The sequence below is a fragment of the Mus caroli genome, unplaced genomic scaffold, assembly GCF_978045245.1.
Source record: "Mus caroli unplaced genomic scaffold, Mus_caroli_1 scaffold_1, whole genome shotgun sequence".
Taxonomy (NCBI): Eukaryota; Metazoa; Chordata; class Mammalia; order Rodentia; family Muridae; genus Mus; species Mus caroli.
Window position 1 is genome coordinate 1,934,641 of NW_028227256.1, and position 17,210 is coordinate 1,951,850.

The 17,210-nt window shown below is 40.5% G+C and overlaps 1 protein-coding gene across 2 annotated transcripts; it reads right to left on the reverse strand.

The window, feature by feature from the left end:
* Window positions 1–666: 666 nt before the first annotated feature.
* Window positions 667–9,465, reverse strand: Mrpl15 (mitochondrial ribosomal protein L15). Of its 2 annotated transcripts, XM_021162061.3 has the most exons (5): window positions 9,284–9,465; window positions 7,647–7,801; window positions 6,511–6,676; window positions 2,020–2,143; window positions 667–1,091 (listed from the first exon to the last, which is right to left on the reverse strand). In XM_021162061.3, the coding sequence occupies exons 1-5, from the start codon at window positions 9,386–9,388 to the stop codon at window positions 754–756; spliced, it is 888 nt and encodes a 295-aa protein (XP_021017720.1). In that variant the 5' UTR covers window positions 9,389–9,465; the 3' UTR covers window positions 667–753. The 2 variants fall into 2 exon arrangements, with proteins under 2 accessions (XP_021017720.1, XP_085691540.1); XM_085835414.1 differs by lacking the exon at window positions 2,020–2,143.
* Window positions 9,466–17,210: the final 7,745 nt, after the last annotated feature.

Sequence of the window (17,210 nt, forward strand, 5' to 3'; positions counted from 1 at the left end):
TCTCTTCTCCTGCTGCTTCAGACTGACACTGTACTTCAGACTGACACTGTACTTCAGACTGACACTGTACTTCAGACTGACACTGTACTTCAGACTGACACTGTACTTCAGACTGACACTGTACTTCAGACTGACAGACACTGTACTTCAGCTACAGGAAGATGAAGTAACTTGTCGGATGTCTTAAACAACGTAAGACCAAGAGGGCCCAGTGTAAGTCCCCGAACAGTAAAGTGCTTCCAGGCCTACTAATCAATCTCTGCCCTGCACTCTGACAAAACAGAAAATGTAGGTAAGAAAAGTCCATGAAAAGATGGACAGTAAAGAAATGTTTTAAACTACTTAAAGTCAGGCTGGGCAGTGGTGGTACATGCCTTGAATCCCAACAGAAGCAGGCGGAACTGTGTGAGTTCAAAGCCAGCCTGGTCTACAGAACAAGTTCCAGGACAGCCAGGGCTACACAGAGAAACCATGTATCAAAACACACTGTCTCCCCACCCCCAAAAAAAGAAAATTTTAAGTAGGCTTTTTTCTTTTTAATCCCCCTTCTAAAGCCTGCCACTGTTCAGATTTTTCAAACATACACCCTCAAAGGTTCAGTCGCTCCTGCAGCTTTTGTTGTCTGCTATTTAAGATGGAAAAAGAACAAAAGACCTGACCAGTGAAGGCTGGTAACAGACCCAAAGCTTTAATACCCACAAGAATTCATGTGCAGCCCGTCTGGCTCGCAAGTCTGATTTAGTAGAAGGCAGTTCAAGAGCTGTAATACTTGAGAAGATTCTCATCTGTAGGTTTTAGAATTTTCTTATCTGCCATATTCACTATCCAGCCAGGAGCAAGACCAAAGAAAATCTGCCTTGGATCCTTCCGAGTGCTGAGCATTCTGAAGAGTTCATCTTTCGTGATATCAGGAAGGACGTAGCCAAACTTCATGGCCAGTTCAAGTCTTGCTTCAGGAAACTTGGCAGGGTCAGCCAGGTAGCCCCGGTTTTTTGCATCGGTGTAATAGGGCACCAGTGACTCGGGGGGAAGCATTCTTTTTGGAATTGGTTGTCCCCGAAGAAAGAATGGAACAGGCTTGCACAGAATTTCTAAAAAGATTTTTATAGAAAGAGATGTAAATATTGGTTCTATAGGTAATAACTGTTACACATTTTAAATTTCCTAAGATGGGAAGTGAATTCCAAGAACTTTGTAGTTAAACAGGCTTAAGTAAGCAAAATGGAAAGGATTCTTTTACATTTCTTTTCATTTTCTTTTTTTTTTTTTTTAAGATTTATTTCTTTATTATATGTAAGTACACTGTAGCTGTCTTCAGACACACCAGAAGAGGGCATCAGATCTCATTATGGATGGTTGTGAGCCACCATGTGGTTGCTGGGATTTGAACTCAGGACCTTTGGAAGAACAGTCAGTGCTCTTATCCACTGAGCCATCTCACCAGCCCCTCTTTTCATTTTCTTATTCTTGTCAGGGAGGGGCTTTCACATGCACTATGCTGTAATCAGGACAACTATCAGGAAGTTGGCTCTCCTTCCACCATGAATCAAACTCAGGTCAGGCTTGCACTGTGGGTTCTCCTACTTAACTACCTACTTCACATGGAAAGTCATTCGTAATAGTTTAGAAAAAGGAAGATAAAACATAGAGGGAAGAAAAAGAAAGAACATTCTCTCTCTCTCTCTCTCTCTCTCTCTCTCTCTCTCTCTCTCACATCGCCTAATATGCTTGTTGACCAGTTTTTTAATGCTTTGGCAGTGCTCACAGCTGCCCTTTTGTGGCCCCCTCGAGCACTGCGCTCAAATGCATATGTCTCCATGGAGACATAAATGTGTACACAGAAATAAAACTAAACAAACAAAAAAAATCTTTCAAATGTTCAGAGGTTGGACCTGTGCTATACACACTGAGTGGCACTGCGCTTTGGCTCCAGCTTCGGGGGCACCTGAATGACACAGGGGCTTCCTTGATCTGAGGAGGTAGACATCGATTTCCTTAAACTGACCAGAGAACACTTACCTAGACTTCTTGGGTCATAGAAGGCTGTAGTAACAACACCGCCATTTTTTTCAATGGCAGCAATGGCTAATTCTGAAGCCAGCTGCACCTCAATATTAATTTTTGCTTGAAAAGTATCAGCACCCTGTCAAAAAAAAAAAAAAAAAGCCTGTTAGTTAATAGCTTAGATGAAAGCAAATCGGTGCCGAGTGTGCTTTCAGCTGAGCTCCCTTCCAAAGAACCTGTGATTGTGTAACTAGCACTGCTTAGGGTCCACTGTGCCTCACCCATTCATTCTCAAGCCCAGCAGATAGGAATGACAGCGGCGTCCTTTCCCCATACTCTATTAGTAGTAAACCATTCAATCCTAGCAGTCCTAAAGCAGGATTATTACTATACTGACTTCAGGCAGGGACAATGAGGCATACAGGCTGATGAGCAATTCCTAAGACAAAGTTAGGATACTAATCCAGAGTCGGCAGGTTTCCTTTTTTTCATGCTGAGGCTGAAACCCTAAGGTCTTCCCTTCTCCCCAGCACCATGGGTGTTCTTTCAAAAAGTATATTTAAAAGTAATTTGGGGGGGGGGGGGGGGAGTGTCTAGTCACAGCATGCAGCATGCATGTACAAGTCAGAAGACAGTTTTGTGGCTCTCCCTCCTCACCTTTGCATGGATCCCAGGGATTAAGCACATGTCTCTAGGTCCAGTGGCCATTTACCCATGAAGCCATTTTACCAGCCCATTTCTATTCTTACCCACAAGATAATGCTACATTATAAAAGACTAAGAACAAATCTTCCTGAGACTGGAGAGATGGTTCAGCAGTTAAAGAGCTGGCCAGGCAGTGATGGCGCACGCCTTTAATCCCAGCACTTAGCGGGCAGAGACAGGCGGATTTGAGTTCGAGACCAGCCTGGTCTACAGAGTGAGTTCCGTGAGTTCCAGGACAGGACAGCCAGGGCTACACAGAGAAACCCTATCTCGAAGAAAAAAAAAAAAAGAGAATCCTAGCTGCTCTTCCCGAGGATCCGGATTTACTTTGCAGCACCCACATGGTGGCTCACAACCACATGTAACTCCACGTCCAAGGGATCCAATGCCGATGCCCCCTCTTCTGGCCTCTCCAGGTACTAGGCACACATGAGGTGCACAGACATATATGTAGGTAAGATACACATACACAAAAAAACATCTTTAATATTTTAATAATAAAAAGCAAATCTTACCTATCCCTAAGTGAGCAAAAAGAGGTTTCAGAGCCAAGGGTCTGGAACAGCCTGAAAAGCAAAACACCTGACAATATTGAAGGGTTGGCTGTCTTTAAGAAAAGGGGGAAATCCACTTTGTATTCACTGCCCACTTTACTGGAGAGGAATCTTTTTCCCTAGAATGTTTAACACTAGAGATGAAGCAATGGGCTTCTTAAAGTCCTGTCACTCAGGATATGGTAACTTTTCTCTAACTTCAGAACAGATTGCTTTTGCCATTTTAGTACAGGTGAAACTAGTTCCCAATCCGATTCCTTTCATTATAAATATTTCATGTATTTGAAAATATTCTATGAACTGTAGGATGTAGTTTCTTACTTTTTATATTTGATAACGGTATATATTTATAATCAATAGATTCAATTCAGAACTCGGGACTTGATTATTAATGTGGGATTTTTTTTGTTTTTGTTTTTTGGTTTTTTCGAGACAGGGTTTCTCTGTGTAGCCCTGGCTGTCCTGGAACTCACTTTGTAGACCAGGCTGGCCTCAAACTCAGAAATTCTCCTGCCTCTGTCTCCCTCTGCCCCCCGAGTGCTGGGATTAAAGGCATGCCACCACCAACGCCCTGCTTGTTTCTTTTTTTAAAATTACTACTCTGTAAGCTACTTAACCTATCTCATTATTCTGGCTCTGGTTTCAGAATTTTAAGTATTATAGACTACATTTTTAGGAAAGTCTACAAATCAAGTTTCAATATTTTCCTTGAGAATATATATTTCCAAATAATTCTGTGCTTACTAATCACAGCATTTATTACCCACTATTGACTTACAGATTTAAACTCAGGAAAGACAATGGACAAGCTATAAGTGTGTGTGTACATTTATTCAACCATTGCCCCAGGGTATAATTTTCAGGATAATGTCTGCTAGCATAATACACACATAATTGAAGAGTATTGAGACATGCAATTTAAATACTGCCAGGGTCATGGATTTTTCTATAAAGTGGAACTATGTCTTTTTCTTTAAGCATCCAAAGTAAAATATTGAGGCTCAATCACATCTTTGGTATTGCTTTTCCAAATGAACTCCTCTGTTTGTGATTTGATTAGGGTTTGTTTGTTTTCTTTTCTTTTGTCTTAGGACAGGATTTTAAGTGTAGCCAAGGCTGGCCTAGAACTCACTATGTAGCTCAGGGTAGCTTTAAACATCCAGCAACATCCTGCAGTGGTTTCTCAAGTACTGGGTACACAGGTGCAATCTACCAAATCTCCCAAGCAAATTCTTTTCTTGGGTTCACAGTCTCGGGGCATTTTAAAAGGTTCTTCTATGGACATATGCTTCCCTCTAGTGGACACTAAGTTACCTACCTATTCAGCTATGTAGTTAATTTGCTTATGAACTGCTGTTGAATTCATAGAACAGAATTTTTTACTGACGCTGAAACAGGATTTCAGTCATTCTGTAGATATTAAGTAACTTTCAGCGTGAAGACTGACATCATTGAAACTATAACAAATTGCCTACCTGTGCAAGGCTTAGGTGATAGTGAGAAAGACAATGAAACATAAGTGCAGTTTTGGACCAGATATTAAGAAAAATTATTTGGGAGGCTGGAGCAATTAATGGCACAGGCTGCTCATCTAGAGAGCCAGAGTTTTACTCTCAGCACACATATGGTAGCTCACAACCATCTCTGAATTCAGTCCTAGGGGATCCAAAGCTTCAGCTGGCATCAGGTACATAAATGGTACATAGACACACATGCAGGCAAAACACTCACACACATAAAATAAAAGCAATAAAAAGAAAAATGCTTTGGGTAGGAAAAGGCAGATGCAGAGTGTGCTTCTAAGAGAGGGAACAGGGCCACAGGCTGCACTTGAGCTCCTGGCCAGCTCCTGCCAGCTTGCAATGTAGTAAACTACTTTTTAAGGGTGAAGTAGGTGAACAGGTCCAGATGGATGGAGTGGCACATGCCTGTCAACAGGAAAAGGCAGGAGTCAACCAGATCTATACCATGAGTTCCAAAATAGCCTGCCAGAGCTACCCAGTCTCAAACAACAAAAAATAATTTCAGAAAGATCTTCTTTGAGGCTGAGAGAGGACTCAGAGGTTAACAGCTCTTGCCACTTGGGGGTTTGGGGTTTGGTTTCCATCACCCACACAGTGGCTCACAATTATTTATAACTCCAGTTCCAGGGGCTCTAATGTCCTCTTTTGAACTCTGTGCGTACATATGGTGCACATAAACATATAGACAAAACTCTTATGTACATAAAGAAATCAAAAAAGTCTTTTAAATCTAACTGAATTTCCTGATATATTGACAGGTGAAACAAACAAAAAACAAAACAAAACAAAAAACAAAAGAGAAAAAGGGAAAAAGCTATACAGATTCACAGAGTACGTCAGCCTTCTAAAACCACAGCTAGAATGAACTAGTGTTTCGGGTTTTTTTGAACTTTATTTTTATTTTGTTTTTTAGTCTATGTGTATGTGTTCTGACTGCATGAATGTCTGTGCATCGTGTTCATGCAGTTCCCGTGGAGGCCAGCAAAGAACGGAAGATCGTGTGGGACTGTAGTTACAGTTTTGAGCACCATATGGATACTGAGACTTGAACCCAGATCCTCTAGATAAACAGCCAGTGTCCTTAACCACTCATCATCTCTCCAGGCCCCAAGAAGAGGTGTTGAGTAAGCAGTCCCTCAGATTCACCTTCCACAGTTTTTAGTTACTGATTGGTGGCCATCTACAACTCCTAAGTCTTTATGAGCTAGGAATGAATCCGAGAGCCTGTACAGGCTGAAGTGCAACTCCAGCACTGTTTAGGTTTTACACTGTGTGGAGGCCTCGTGTTGCTCCACCCCATCCTTCCCAGACACGAGTCTGACTTTATTATATCATTTTCAGACTTTATGCAGTTATTCCTTATCTTACTCAACGAAGGCCCCAGTGTAGGAGAGCAGCAATGCTGGCAATTCCGACATGACAAAGAGGAACCATAAAGTGTGTACCTGAAGTGAGGAGGTGGAAATTCTCCATTTAATAGTCATAACTTAAGGCTACTAAGAACTACAGCAATTCATTTCTAACCTCCCACTATGCCTAAGTTATAAATTAATCTTTATTAGAGGTCTGTATGAAAAGAAGAAAATAGTGTCTCTACAGTTTGGTAATGTCCACAGTGAAGCATATATGTGGTATGTGTAGATAATGAGAAGGGACTACTGAGAATGACAAAGTATCTATATAGTACCACACAACAAAACATACAAAATCCAATCTAGAGTTACCTCTTCAACCAGCTGGACTCCATAATCCCTTTTAAGCGGCTGGATGGTCACGCCTCTCCCATTCACAAGCTGGGTTAGGTCAATAGGTTGAGTTGGATCAACGCGACCTAAATCAATGAGATACTGCAGTCTCCTGAGACTCAGAGGCTGATACTGGTGCCTGAAACTGCAAAGCAGGATGTAATAATTAGAAAACACCAAGTCACCTCCCTGTACCCTCTTCAAACCAACACGCTTTCCATGTTTTCCTTCATAATTTCTGATGGTCTAAAATAAATTTATAAGCACAACACAAACACATAATAAAACATCAGTGCTTCCTTTGGTCCTAAAAAAAATTTACCTCTCCAAACATTTACTTCACTCATGGACACAAGTAACTCACAGTTTAATTCAAGATAATATCATAAGGTGCTGGAGAGATGGCTCAGCATTTAAGAGCACTGACTGCTCTTCCAAAGGTCCTGAGTTCAATTCCCAGAAACCACATGGTGGCTCACAACCATCTGTAATGGGATCTGAAGCCCTCTTCTAGGGTGTCTGAAGACAGCTACAGTGTACTTACATATAATAAATAAATTAATTAAAAAAAAATACATCATAAAATAAAAATGGTACCCACTACAATGTGCCATAAACATATTATATATACATATTATATACATAATGTAATATATATATATACACATAATATATATATGGGGGTATTTGTGTACATGTATCTAAATATATCTATATTTCAAATATATACCTGTTTAAAAGGGTAATATACATTGAAATAAAAATACATATGGCAAGATACATTTACCTTTTATATATAAATATAGATACAGATATATATAGAGAGAGATGGAAAGATACATATACATTTTTCAATTGTTAATCATCTAAGGAATTATGACAGCAAGCACTATTATCAGCATGTTGTTGGCCTGAGTAGACTCTGTGCAAATGTGCTTTCTGGGGGCATAGTCATACAGTAACACAAACAATAGAGGGTCAGTTACATTACTAAAAATTATTCAAAGCAAGAGTACCATAAGTGTGTTCCTAAATAAACATAAGGTTTCTACCAAATTACTTGTGTAATTCTTAGTGGAAATTACGATTTGTACTTCAAAAAAAACCAACGTTACCTATGTCCTTCATTAAATCCATATTTTGGGATTCGTATGTAAAATGGAGTCTGCCCTCCCTCGAAGCCCAGCCTTGGCCGGGTTCCTCTCTGCCTTTCTCCTTTATGGCCTCTGCCACACTTCCTACCTCTTCTCCGATCTCTTGGACGTCTTTCCTACAAGAAAAAGTGAGTTTTAAGATCTTCAGATACATTTCTGAAAACTGTCTCATCTCATAGCATATTCCATATTAATGCTGTTTATCCACTGCACTAGAGGTAAAGTACCGTGTGCCAAGCCCTGCTCTAGCTGCGTGCTCATCTTTATACTCCACCAACATAGTTCTCTCAGAATGTAGCTGATCCTAGTAACCAAAATACAAGGTGAAACACAGGGCAAAGTTCTAAGGAAGGCATGGAATCCAACAGGAATAACAAGCTCTACAATAAGCTAGGTCCCTGTAGTGATTGCTATCTGCTAGGTTGAGGCAGGAGGATTCAAAGTTCAAGGCCTGCCTAATAAGCTACAAAAAAAAGGGCAAGGCCAGCAACCCCCAATTTTCTGAGAGTCTGTCTCTGAATAAAGCATTTAAAAATCGGGAAAGGGACCCGCCAGATATGGTGGCGCACGCCTTTAAACCCAGCACTCGAGAGACAGGGACAGGCGGATTTCTGAGTTCGAGGCCAGCCTGGTCTACAAAGTGAGTTCCAGGACAGCCAGGGCTCTACAGAAAAACCCTGTCTGGGGCGGGGGGGGGGGGGGGGGGGGGGGGGATCCGTTTGGGATTACAGCTCAGTGGTATAGTGTGTGCTTGAACAAACAAGCTAAGGGCCTAAATTTAGTCTTCAGGAAAAAGCAGCTGGAACGGAAAAAGAAAATCCTAGAACTAAACAGCCAAAACGAGGCTTGAGTGACATTAAATGTTTTGTTTTTAAATTAATCGTAAATATGTAATTATATCACATATGGCTAAGGAAAACTCCAATTTTTGCTAGGGACACATTCTAATTTCCTAAATTCCTAAAAGATAAGCTCCTGGCAACTTGTCCCCCTCCACAGAATTGTAAAACTGATGTGAAATGATTAATTGCTTCGGTAAAGTTCCTCATGTAGCTGTAAATTCCACAGAAATAAAGTAATTGCGACCTTTCAAAGCCCTCCGCCTTCTACCCCTTTAACCTGGGCCTAAGGGGAACTGAGGTTGGCTGCACCATAACATTAAAAAAATTGGCTAATTACAACTGGATAGAGTCGGGTAGTCTTTCGGTGTTCTCTAACTCCGTAACATCTTTCCCTTAATTGAATTTGTCAAACCCACCCACCCCCCCAAAAAAAATAAGCAGTATATTAAGTTACTGTAAAAGCCGACCAGCCGATCCACAACAGTTTTCTAGTTGCACCCAGGGTTGCGCATTGGCCAGCTGGAGTGTAGAAAAACACTGGGATTTTTATAACGACGATAGGCACTTGCTAAGCAGTTCAGTTTAAACGCAATTTTGGATGAATCGTTCTGCAGTTCCCGAGTGTGTGCCCTCTGCCTGCTTAGCATCCTTATCCTTTAATACTGGGCGCACGCGGAAGGGAGCCAGGCGCCCACACGCGTCCATCGCCAGAGTGACGCGGCCCCTGCACTCCCCGCACCGCCGCCAAGCGTTTACCCGTTTTCTGGAGTTAGGACTGGGCTTCAGGTTGGCCAGGCTCACTCTCGGCAAGGACCGCAGCAGGTCCAGGCTGGTCCCGCAGCCGCGCGCCGTGCCAGCCATGACCCACGGTCTTGTCAAGGGCGCCCTGGAAGCGGCGTAGACTCCGCGTTGCTTTACGGCTCCGCCCGGCCCCTGTCGCGCTGCAGCGCGCCGTACTGCCCCGCCCCTGTCGTGCTGCAGAGCGACCGCATCCGCGTCGGCAGGCTATGTCTTCCAGCTTCCGTGCTTAGTGGCTTTTTACTTCGGGAAACTGCATCAACTTTTGTGAGATCATGCTTTATCCTCTGGCTTGGGTACCATCTTGTGAACGAAAAATGTTCTCTTCTGCCCTGTAATAACTGAACACGCTGTACGGTAAAAGTGGGGCCCCATGAAGCGAAGAGTAATCCAAAATGATGTGAAGAGGTTCAAGCTTTGAGACTCTGGTAATTCAACTGTTACAGTGCCTGGCTCTAGAATTAATTGTCTAATTAGGTTCAACCTAATAGCGTGCCTTGCAGTTAACGATGGGGGGTGGGTATGCCAGAAACCGAGTTAAAGTTAGCCTTACTAGATTCATATACACAACCACCCTAGAAGTGAGGTGTGGCTATGCCTATCAGATCGACCCAGCTGTCACAGCAGATGGTATAGCTAGGATTCAAAGCTAATGAACTTAAACTGCCAAACATATATTTAACTCTCCAAATTAAATGATTTTTAAAACTTGTCTTAATACAAGTAACATAGAAAACAATGTGTTCATTTTTATATTCTTTTTCCATTCCACTGTCTTGTGGGAGAATTGCTCCTACCAAGCTCTATCAGTTATATAGTGAAGGTGAGACAATTTAATAGGCAGCTGTTTCTAACTCAAATAATCCTTTATTTTTATTTTATTGATTCGTTGTGAATTTCACATCATACACTCCAGATACATAATCCCTCCGTCCTTTTTGCCCTTGCAACCCCCCCCCCAAAAAAATAAAAATAAAGTTTAGGAAACCTCATGGTGAAGCTGTAGTGTGTCACAGTGTGTCCTACAGTATACCCTTTTGTCCATACATTCTTACTTGCAAATGTACATTGCAATGAGTCATTGGTCTGGTTCTAGGTCTCTGGCTTCTGCTACACCAATATTGGATCCTCACAGGGACTCTATTCGGTTATCCTGCTATTGTCCTAGGTCACTGAGATCCTGCAGCTCTGGATCAGCAGGACTAGCTAGCCCTTTCACATGTTCCAACAGGTTACACATAAGGTAGATTTTGGGGTGGGCTACTCAAAACCATGGATCTGGGCCTGGGGCCAGAGCCTGCTGGACAGTCAACATGGAAACCACGACTTGGGGTATGAGGATGATTATAGAAAAGGCAAAAAGAAGATAGAAGAAACAGATATGGGAGGGCTGCAGGTCAATACCACCGCTAGCAGCAGGTTTACTTTCTCAGTGTCTTTTAAAGGCTAGCAACAGAAAGCATGACCAATTCCAGGAAGTTAAACAATGAACATGAATGCTTATGTGGTAAGTGTATGGTACACACTATCCATGTTTGACTAAGGCCATTTCCTTCAGGCTTGGACAGTCTCTCAAGGACAAATGTATAAGCAGAGGAACTTGGCAGGATATAATGCATGTCTTAACTAAAAGCAAAAACATGTTAGCAGACTCATTCATGATTAATCACAAGCAAGAAGTCAGCCAAATTAACTCTGGAAGTGCACCCCACATGTCCCCTTTTTATCTATGCAAGCCAATGAGATTGAGACCCTAGTTCAATTCCCAACAGCCATGTGGTGCATAACTGTATCTACTCCAGTTTCAGGGGAATGGAACCCTTTTCTTGGCCTCTGGGTACCAGGTACATGGGTGGTATACAGACATACATGCAGACAAAACACTCAAATGCATAAGAAAATTTAATAAAATTTTTGGAAAAATTACCTAGGAATGAGCCTAACCAAAGAGGTTGAAAGGCCTCTGCAGTGAAGACATTAAAGGAAGAAACTAAAGATGGCACTAGATAACAGACTCTCCATTCTTCTGGTCTAGTAGAATTAATGTTGTGAAATGACAGTATTACCAAAAGTAAGCTATACATTCAGTGCAATACTACTTCTGGGCAGACAGCCAACGGACTCTACGTTCTACAACAGAGATACCTGAACATGTTCAATTGCAAATGGTACTTTTCACACACAACAAGAAGAAGAAGAATAAAAAGCCCTAAAATTCATATGGAAACACATAAGATTACAGATAGCAAAACAATCCTAAGCAGCAAAAGTGCCACTAGTGGTATTTAAAAAAATAATAATAATAAAAGTGACCTCAAATTGTACTACAGAGACAAAATGACAAAGACAGCACTATACTGGTGAAAAACAGAAATGTAAATCAATGAGATGGATAAAGGACTCAACCTAAATAGCTCTTACCATCTAAAGTTTGACAAAGATATAAAGATACAATGGGGAGAAGCCTATTCAACAAATAATACTGGCAAAAGTAGATCCGTATCTCTAACTCTGCACAAAACTCAATTCAAAATAGATCAAAACCCTTAATTTAAAACCTGAACTGCTAACCTGGGCCTGATGGTACATGCCTTTAATCCCAGCACTTGGGAGGCAGAGGCAGGGCTTGCAACTAAAAAGCCTGAAGATTTATCAAGTCACATGTACATATTTTAATTTTCCAAAATCAGAAATATAAGTACCATCCATTTGCAATAATTGATTAGGTATAAGTCCTCAAGGATTAACACCATTATGTGGTACAGGTAGAAATTGAGGACACCAAGGACAAGTCTACAATTTGATTTGCACATTTTCTAGAAATACCAAATTGTTGTCTCAAGCTATTACTATTTTGATGATGTAAAGAATGAGATTGTTTGGCCAATCGTTCCTGTGTAAGGCCTGTAATCTGCCTGGGGTACAAATCTGCTGTTGGTATTGCCCTAAGATGTCTGTCCAGGCGATCTAGTATGAGCTCTTAAATGTCCTATAAAGTTAAGGAATAGTACGTTCTCTTAAATTCAGTTTTATTTGCATAAATAATTGCAAAATTTGAGAATTAGAATTATCTAAAAAAGGGAACAATTTCAAGCAATTGTAAACCATGAGCTATATATTAGCTATCAGTATACAAATTAAAAGCTTGATTTTTCAACATTTCAAAACCAGTGGCTACAGCACGGAATTCAATAATCTGTGCTGAAGCTGCGGGAACTCAAGAGACTAAACATGTGGTCCAATTACAAATGCGGCCTTCCATTAGATGAGCTGTTTATAAATACAGTAAATGCATACTTTATTGGCTGCATGCATAGATTTACAGGAAATACAAAGGCATGCATAGAGGCAAATTGTAAGAACTTGCCTTTTGGATAATGATTGCCAAATTTTCCTTCAAAGTTTGCCATGCAATAGGTCAAATATCAGTATTTTACAATAACCAATTTAATTGTTGTTTGGAATAAGGAATAAACATTTCATCAGGTTCTTAAGACATTCTTTCCAAAATACTTTCATGACTCTATCCTACAATTCTGTATTAACACAGCAACAGCTTCATAATAGGGTATTCAAACTTTACTTAGAGAAAGATGAATCCACGTTAATGGTCTCTTTTGCCAAAGAACTGCTGTGGGCACATGAGTAGCAATAACACAAACAGCCACCAATTGATCTATAATCTATATAATGTATCTGTAGTTGGCTAATGCTTCCTCTAGTTTCTGCAAAGCTTTTTGTCTCTTACCAGTTAATTTTAATCCCTCCTTGAGAACATCAAACAGAGGCTTAAGTTCTCCTGTGGTGAGCTTAAGATGAATTAGCCAATTAATACCTCCTAATAACCTTTGAAAATAATTTGAAGTAAGTAAATTATATTTTCTTTCTTGAATTTTCTGTGTCAGAATTTGTTTAGGATATAACTGAGGCCCCAAATTTTCAAAAAGATATTGCATTTGAATCTTTTCTGGAGCAACAACTACGCCACCAAAAGTTTATAACTCGTTGCATAAGAGCAAAGGCTTGTAAATAACTGCCTTCAGAGGGATCAGCTATTAAATATCATCCTTATAAAGAATAATATACACTGAAAGATTCAAAGTCCTAACCTCTTGTATTGAAGCAACATAATGTAAGGCTATTAGCCATTCCTTGAGGCAAAGCTTTCTTATAATATCACTTCACGGGCTCTTCAAAATTACAAGTAAGCTCACTAAATGTAAACTTATTACAACCATCAAGACACAAAGGAATCATATAAAACCAATCATCTTCCAAATTCATAATAATTCTATATGCATTTCCTGGAATGGCAGCTGGAGTAGCAAGCCTGGCTGCAATGCCTCCACAAGTTCCTAGTGTCATTAACCCTTCTTTATATATCTTATAAGATATTTTTGGATTAATGGAAAAACCAATCCCTTGAAGGTGAGTGACAGTATCAGATAGAGGCCAAGTTGAAGGCCAATCTTGTTCACTAATAATTGTTATATCAGCCCCAATACTATTAATCCTTCAAAACCTTTTTTTTCCCAACTAGTAATTTAAGGTTAGATCTCTTATTAGTAAAAGTTTTTTGTTTTTTGTTTTTCTGAGACAGGGTTTCTCTGTGTAGCCCTGGCTGTCCTGGAACTCACTTTGTAGACCAGGCTGTCCTGGAACTCGGAAATTCACCTGCCTCTGCCTCCCAAGTGCTGGGATTAAAGGCGTGCACACCACTGCCCTGCTAATAGATTGAAACCAGTACACATCAGAGGAACCAAAGCCACCTGGTCCTCTCTTACTCTTAAGGTAGTGGATATAAGGGAACTAAAACAAGTTGAGCGATTCAGGTCCAGTAAACACCTTTCTAGGAGCTAGTCAGTATGACAAAGACAAAAGGAATGCCAACAAGCCTCCACTGAAGTTGCTCTGAGCTTTGCATTAAATCAAATGGAAATGTTTATGGTAGTCCTCCACAAGGCAGCAGCCATAGCCAGACCCAGATTGTATGAGGGTCCAATTTCTGTACAAAAATGAATGTATCCAGATAAGTCTGTCTTTGCTTTTTATGGCAGGCTACATTAGCATTCTCTTAAGACAATTGTATAATAAAAGGAATTCCTGCCAAAGTCTCCAAAATTTCTACCAGCTGCTTTTAGTAGTTCATTGGGACCGTTAGATAACTCATACCAGACAGGGGACAACTCCCATTGAAATCTCCTTTAAAAGGGGCAGGAGGCCAGTATCCTGAGCCTGAGATCGAACTGCAAACTGCAGCCAATGGAACACTGGTAGTTTATAATTTTTAAATTTCTTTTGCAATATTAGAGCATAACCATATCTTTGGGAAGCAAAACTCAACCTCCAACAATCTAGTCTCTCCAAAACCACCAAGTGAATCACCCCCATGCTACAAAGCTTTTTTGGCTTCCAGTTCCTGCATATGAATGCATGGCAGTGCAACTTTTAATACCTCATTAAAGAGACATTGTTTTAAATTCTATCCTTTATAAGTCTAGTTTCTAGGATCAGAATTACATAAAATATTATCTCAACTTAGAAGTATCTTTAAAGACCTGTTTTTCTGGGTTGGCTCATGCCACATGTTGTTTAGAATAACTCCAAACCTGAGTTACCAGTTTTAAGCTAACTTTCTGTTACCAATGTTACAAATTTCTAATCATACCCAATAACTTACAAGCCAATACTCTAAAGCCAAGACATGCAATGCAGAACATATTTATTTATACCTTTAAAAACCAGTCAGAAACAAAAATGGAGTGGCTACACACAACTTATATATTTAGACCTAACAAAATTTTTACTTTTTCTAGCAATAATTTCAAGAAAGGAGTGCCTTATCACTTTCTGAACCCAATAATCACAATTGCAAAGATTTTTTTCTAGGAAAAAACAGCCATACTCAGCCCCTCTCAGGGCTTCTACAACTGTGCTTGACTCCCAGCTACAGTGCAGGGTAACTTATCAGGTTTTGTTGTGCAAATTGAGACAGAGACAGACAGACAGACAGACAGACAGACAGACAGACAGGAACAACAAAAACAAAATAAGAGAATAAGAAACTGGGCTCCCCACTAAAAAGACACACACTAACAGAATGGATGCAAAACCAGGATCCTTCTGCTGCATCCAAGAAACATACTTCAGTATCAAGGATAGACATTACCTCAAGTAAAGGATTGAAAAAACATATCTGGTCACAAAGCAAGTTTCAACCGATAAAAGAAAGATGAACTTATCCCACTGTATCCTATCAGATCACCAAGGATTAAAGCTATTTATCAACAACAGCAGCAACTGAAAGCTTAGAAACTCATGGAAACTGAACAACTCACAACTGAATGAAAAATGGGTCAAGACAGCAATATAGATAGATAGATAGATAGATAGATAGATAGATGATTTTCTTTTATTTATCATTTTTTACACAGCATCCCAAATTTATGGGACACAATGAAAGTTGTGCTAAGAGGATAGTTTTTAAGTTTAGATTCTTTTTTTCAAAAATTTGCTTTTAATAAGGGTCCTTAAATGCTTTAACCTCCCTTCTATCCTATCACCTACCAGAGGTAGTGGAAAAGACCGGTTATTAGGATATGGGGGAAGTGGACCTCTTTAGAAATTGTTCTTTGGAACAAATCTAATCTGTGTCGTCAGGAAATCATAGGAATCAAGAGCAGCAGCTCAGTCCACTCCCAGACACTTCACAAATAGACCAGCAGTCCAGTTCAGTAGTGTTGGGATAGCAAACACAAATCAGCTGCAGTGGCACAACCTAGCATAAACAGTCAGGCCTCCTCCGAATCTGCACAGGTCATCAGGAGCAAACAGAACCAACCACCAGGGACTCCAGGGGAAGTTCTCTGCCATGCCTCTCTCAATGAAGTGAAGATCAAGCAAAGACTGAAGACCATCAAAATGTTGCAAAGCTAGCTACGCAAGCCCTGTCACTGTTGGTTGAGTCCTATTTATACTCCCTCCAAATACCACGTATCTTCTCATGGCCTTGCCTTACCACATGAGTCTGTCTTAGCAAAACTCCATGTAAGTCTGACATCATTTTGCAATTAGGCTTGAGTCCATGGAAATTTGTTTGTTTGGTTGGTTGGTTGGTTTTGGTGCATTTCTTTCTATGGAGTCAAAACAAATGGAGCTCAGCAATGCAATGTGGGACAAACCAATGCATATGTGTTGTTAATGTGCATCCTTTCACGTACTTGGTCTAGCAAAACATTCTTTCACCTGAAGTATCTGCTTTAGGAAAACACTCTTTCACATGTCTGCCCCAGCAAAACAACATCGAACACAACTGACTTTCTAAAGAAACCAAAATTTCCAATTCAGTAGTTGTAGTGGCTATTCCTGGTTGTCAACTTGACTATATTTGGAATGAACTACAATCCAGAATTGGAAGGCTCACCAGTGACCCTTATCTGGAGGCTTGGAGATCCTTATCTGGATCTTGGTATGGAGATCTTGAGCCATAGTGGCTATGGATTCCAGAAGATTAAATCTCCGAGTTTAAGGAGATTTAATCTGGGCTACACGTTTCATCTGGGATTAAAGGTGTGGTGGAACACACCTTTAATCTGGGCTACACCTTCTGCTGGAGACAATATAAGGACATTGGAAGAAGGGAGTTTAGCTCTTGCTCCTTCGCCTGCTGGCCGTGTGAGACTGAGTAACTGCTAGATCCTTGAACTTCCATTCACAGCTGCGACTGAACCATTGTTGGGAATTGGGCTGCCGACTGTAAGTCATCAATAAATTCTTTTACTATATAGAGACTATCCATAAGTTCTGTGACTCTAGAGAACCCTGACTAATACAGAATTTGGTACCAGGAGTGGTTCTAGAGTAACAGAAGTACAAGGATGAATCT

Coding starts and splice junctions, on each gene's coding strand:
- Mrpl15 (XM_021162061.3), bottom strand. CDS start 9,388: ATGGCTGGCACGGCGCGCGGCTGCGGGACCAGCCTGGACCTGCTGCGG. Junction 2,144..6,510: donor GAGTCCAGCTGGTTGAAGAG/GTAACTCTAGAT, acceptor TTTTTTTGACAG/GGTGCTGATACTTTTCAAGC. Junction 1,092..2,019: donor CTATGACCCAAGAAGTCTAG/GTAAGTGTTCTC, acceptor AAATCTTTTTAG/AAATTCTGTGCAAGCCTGTT.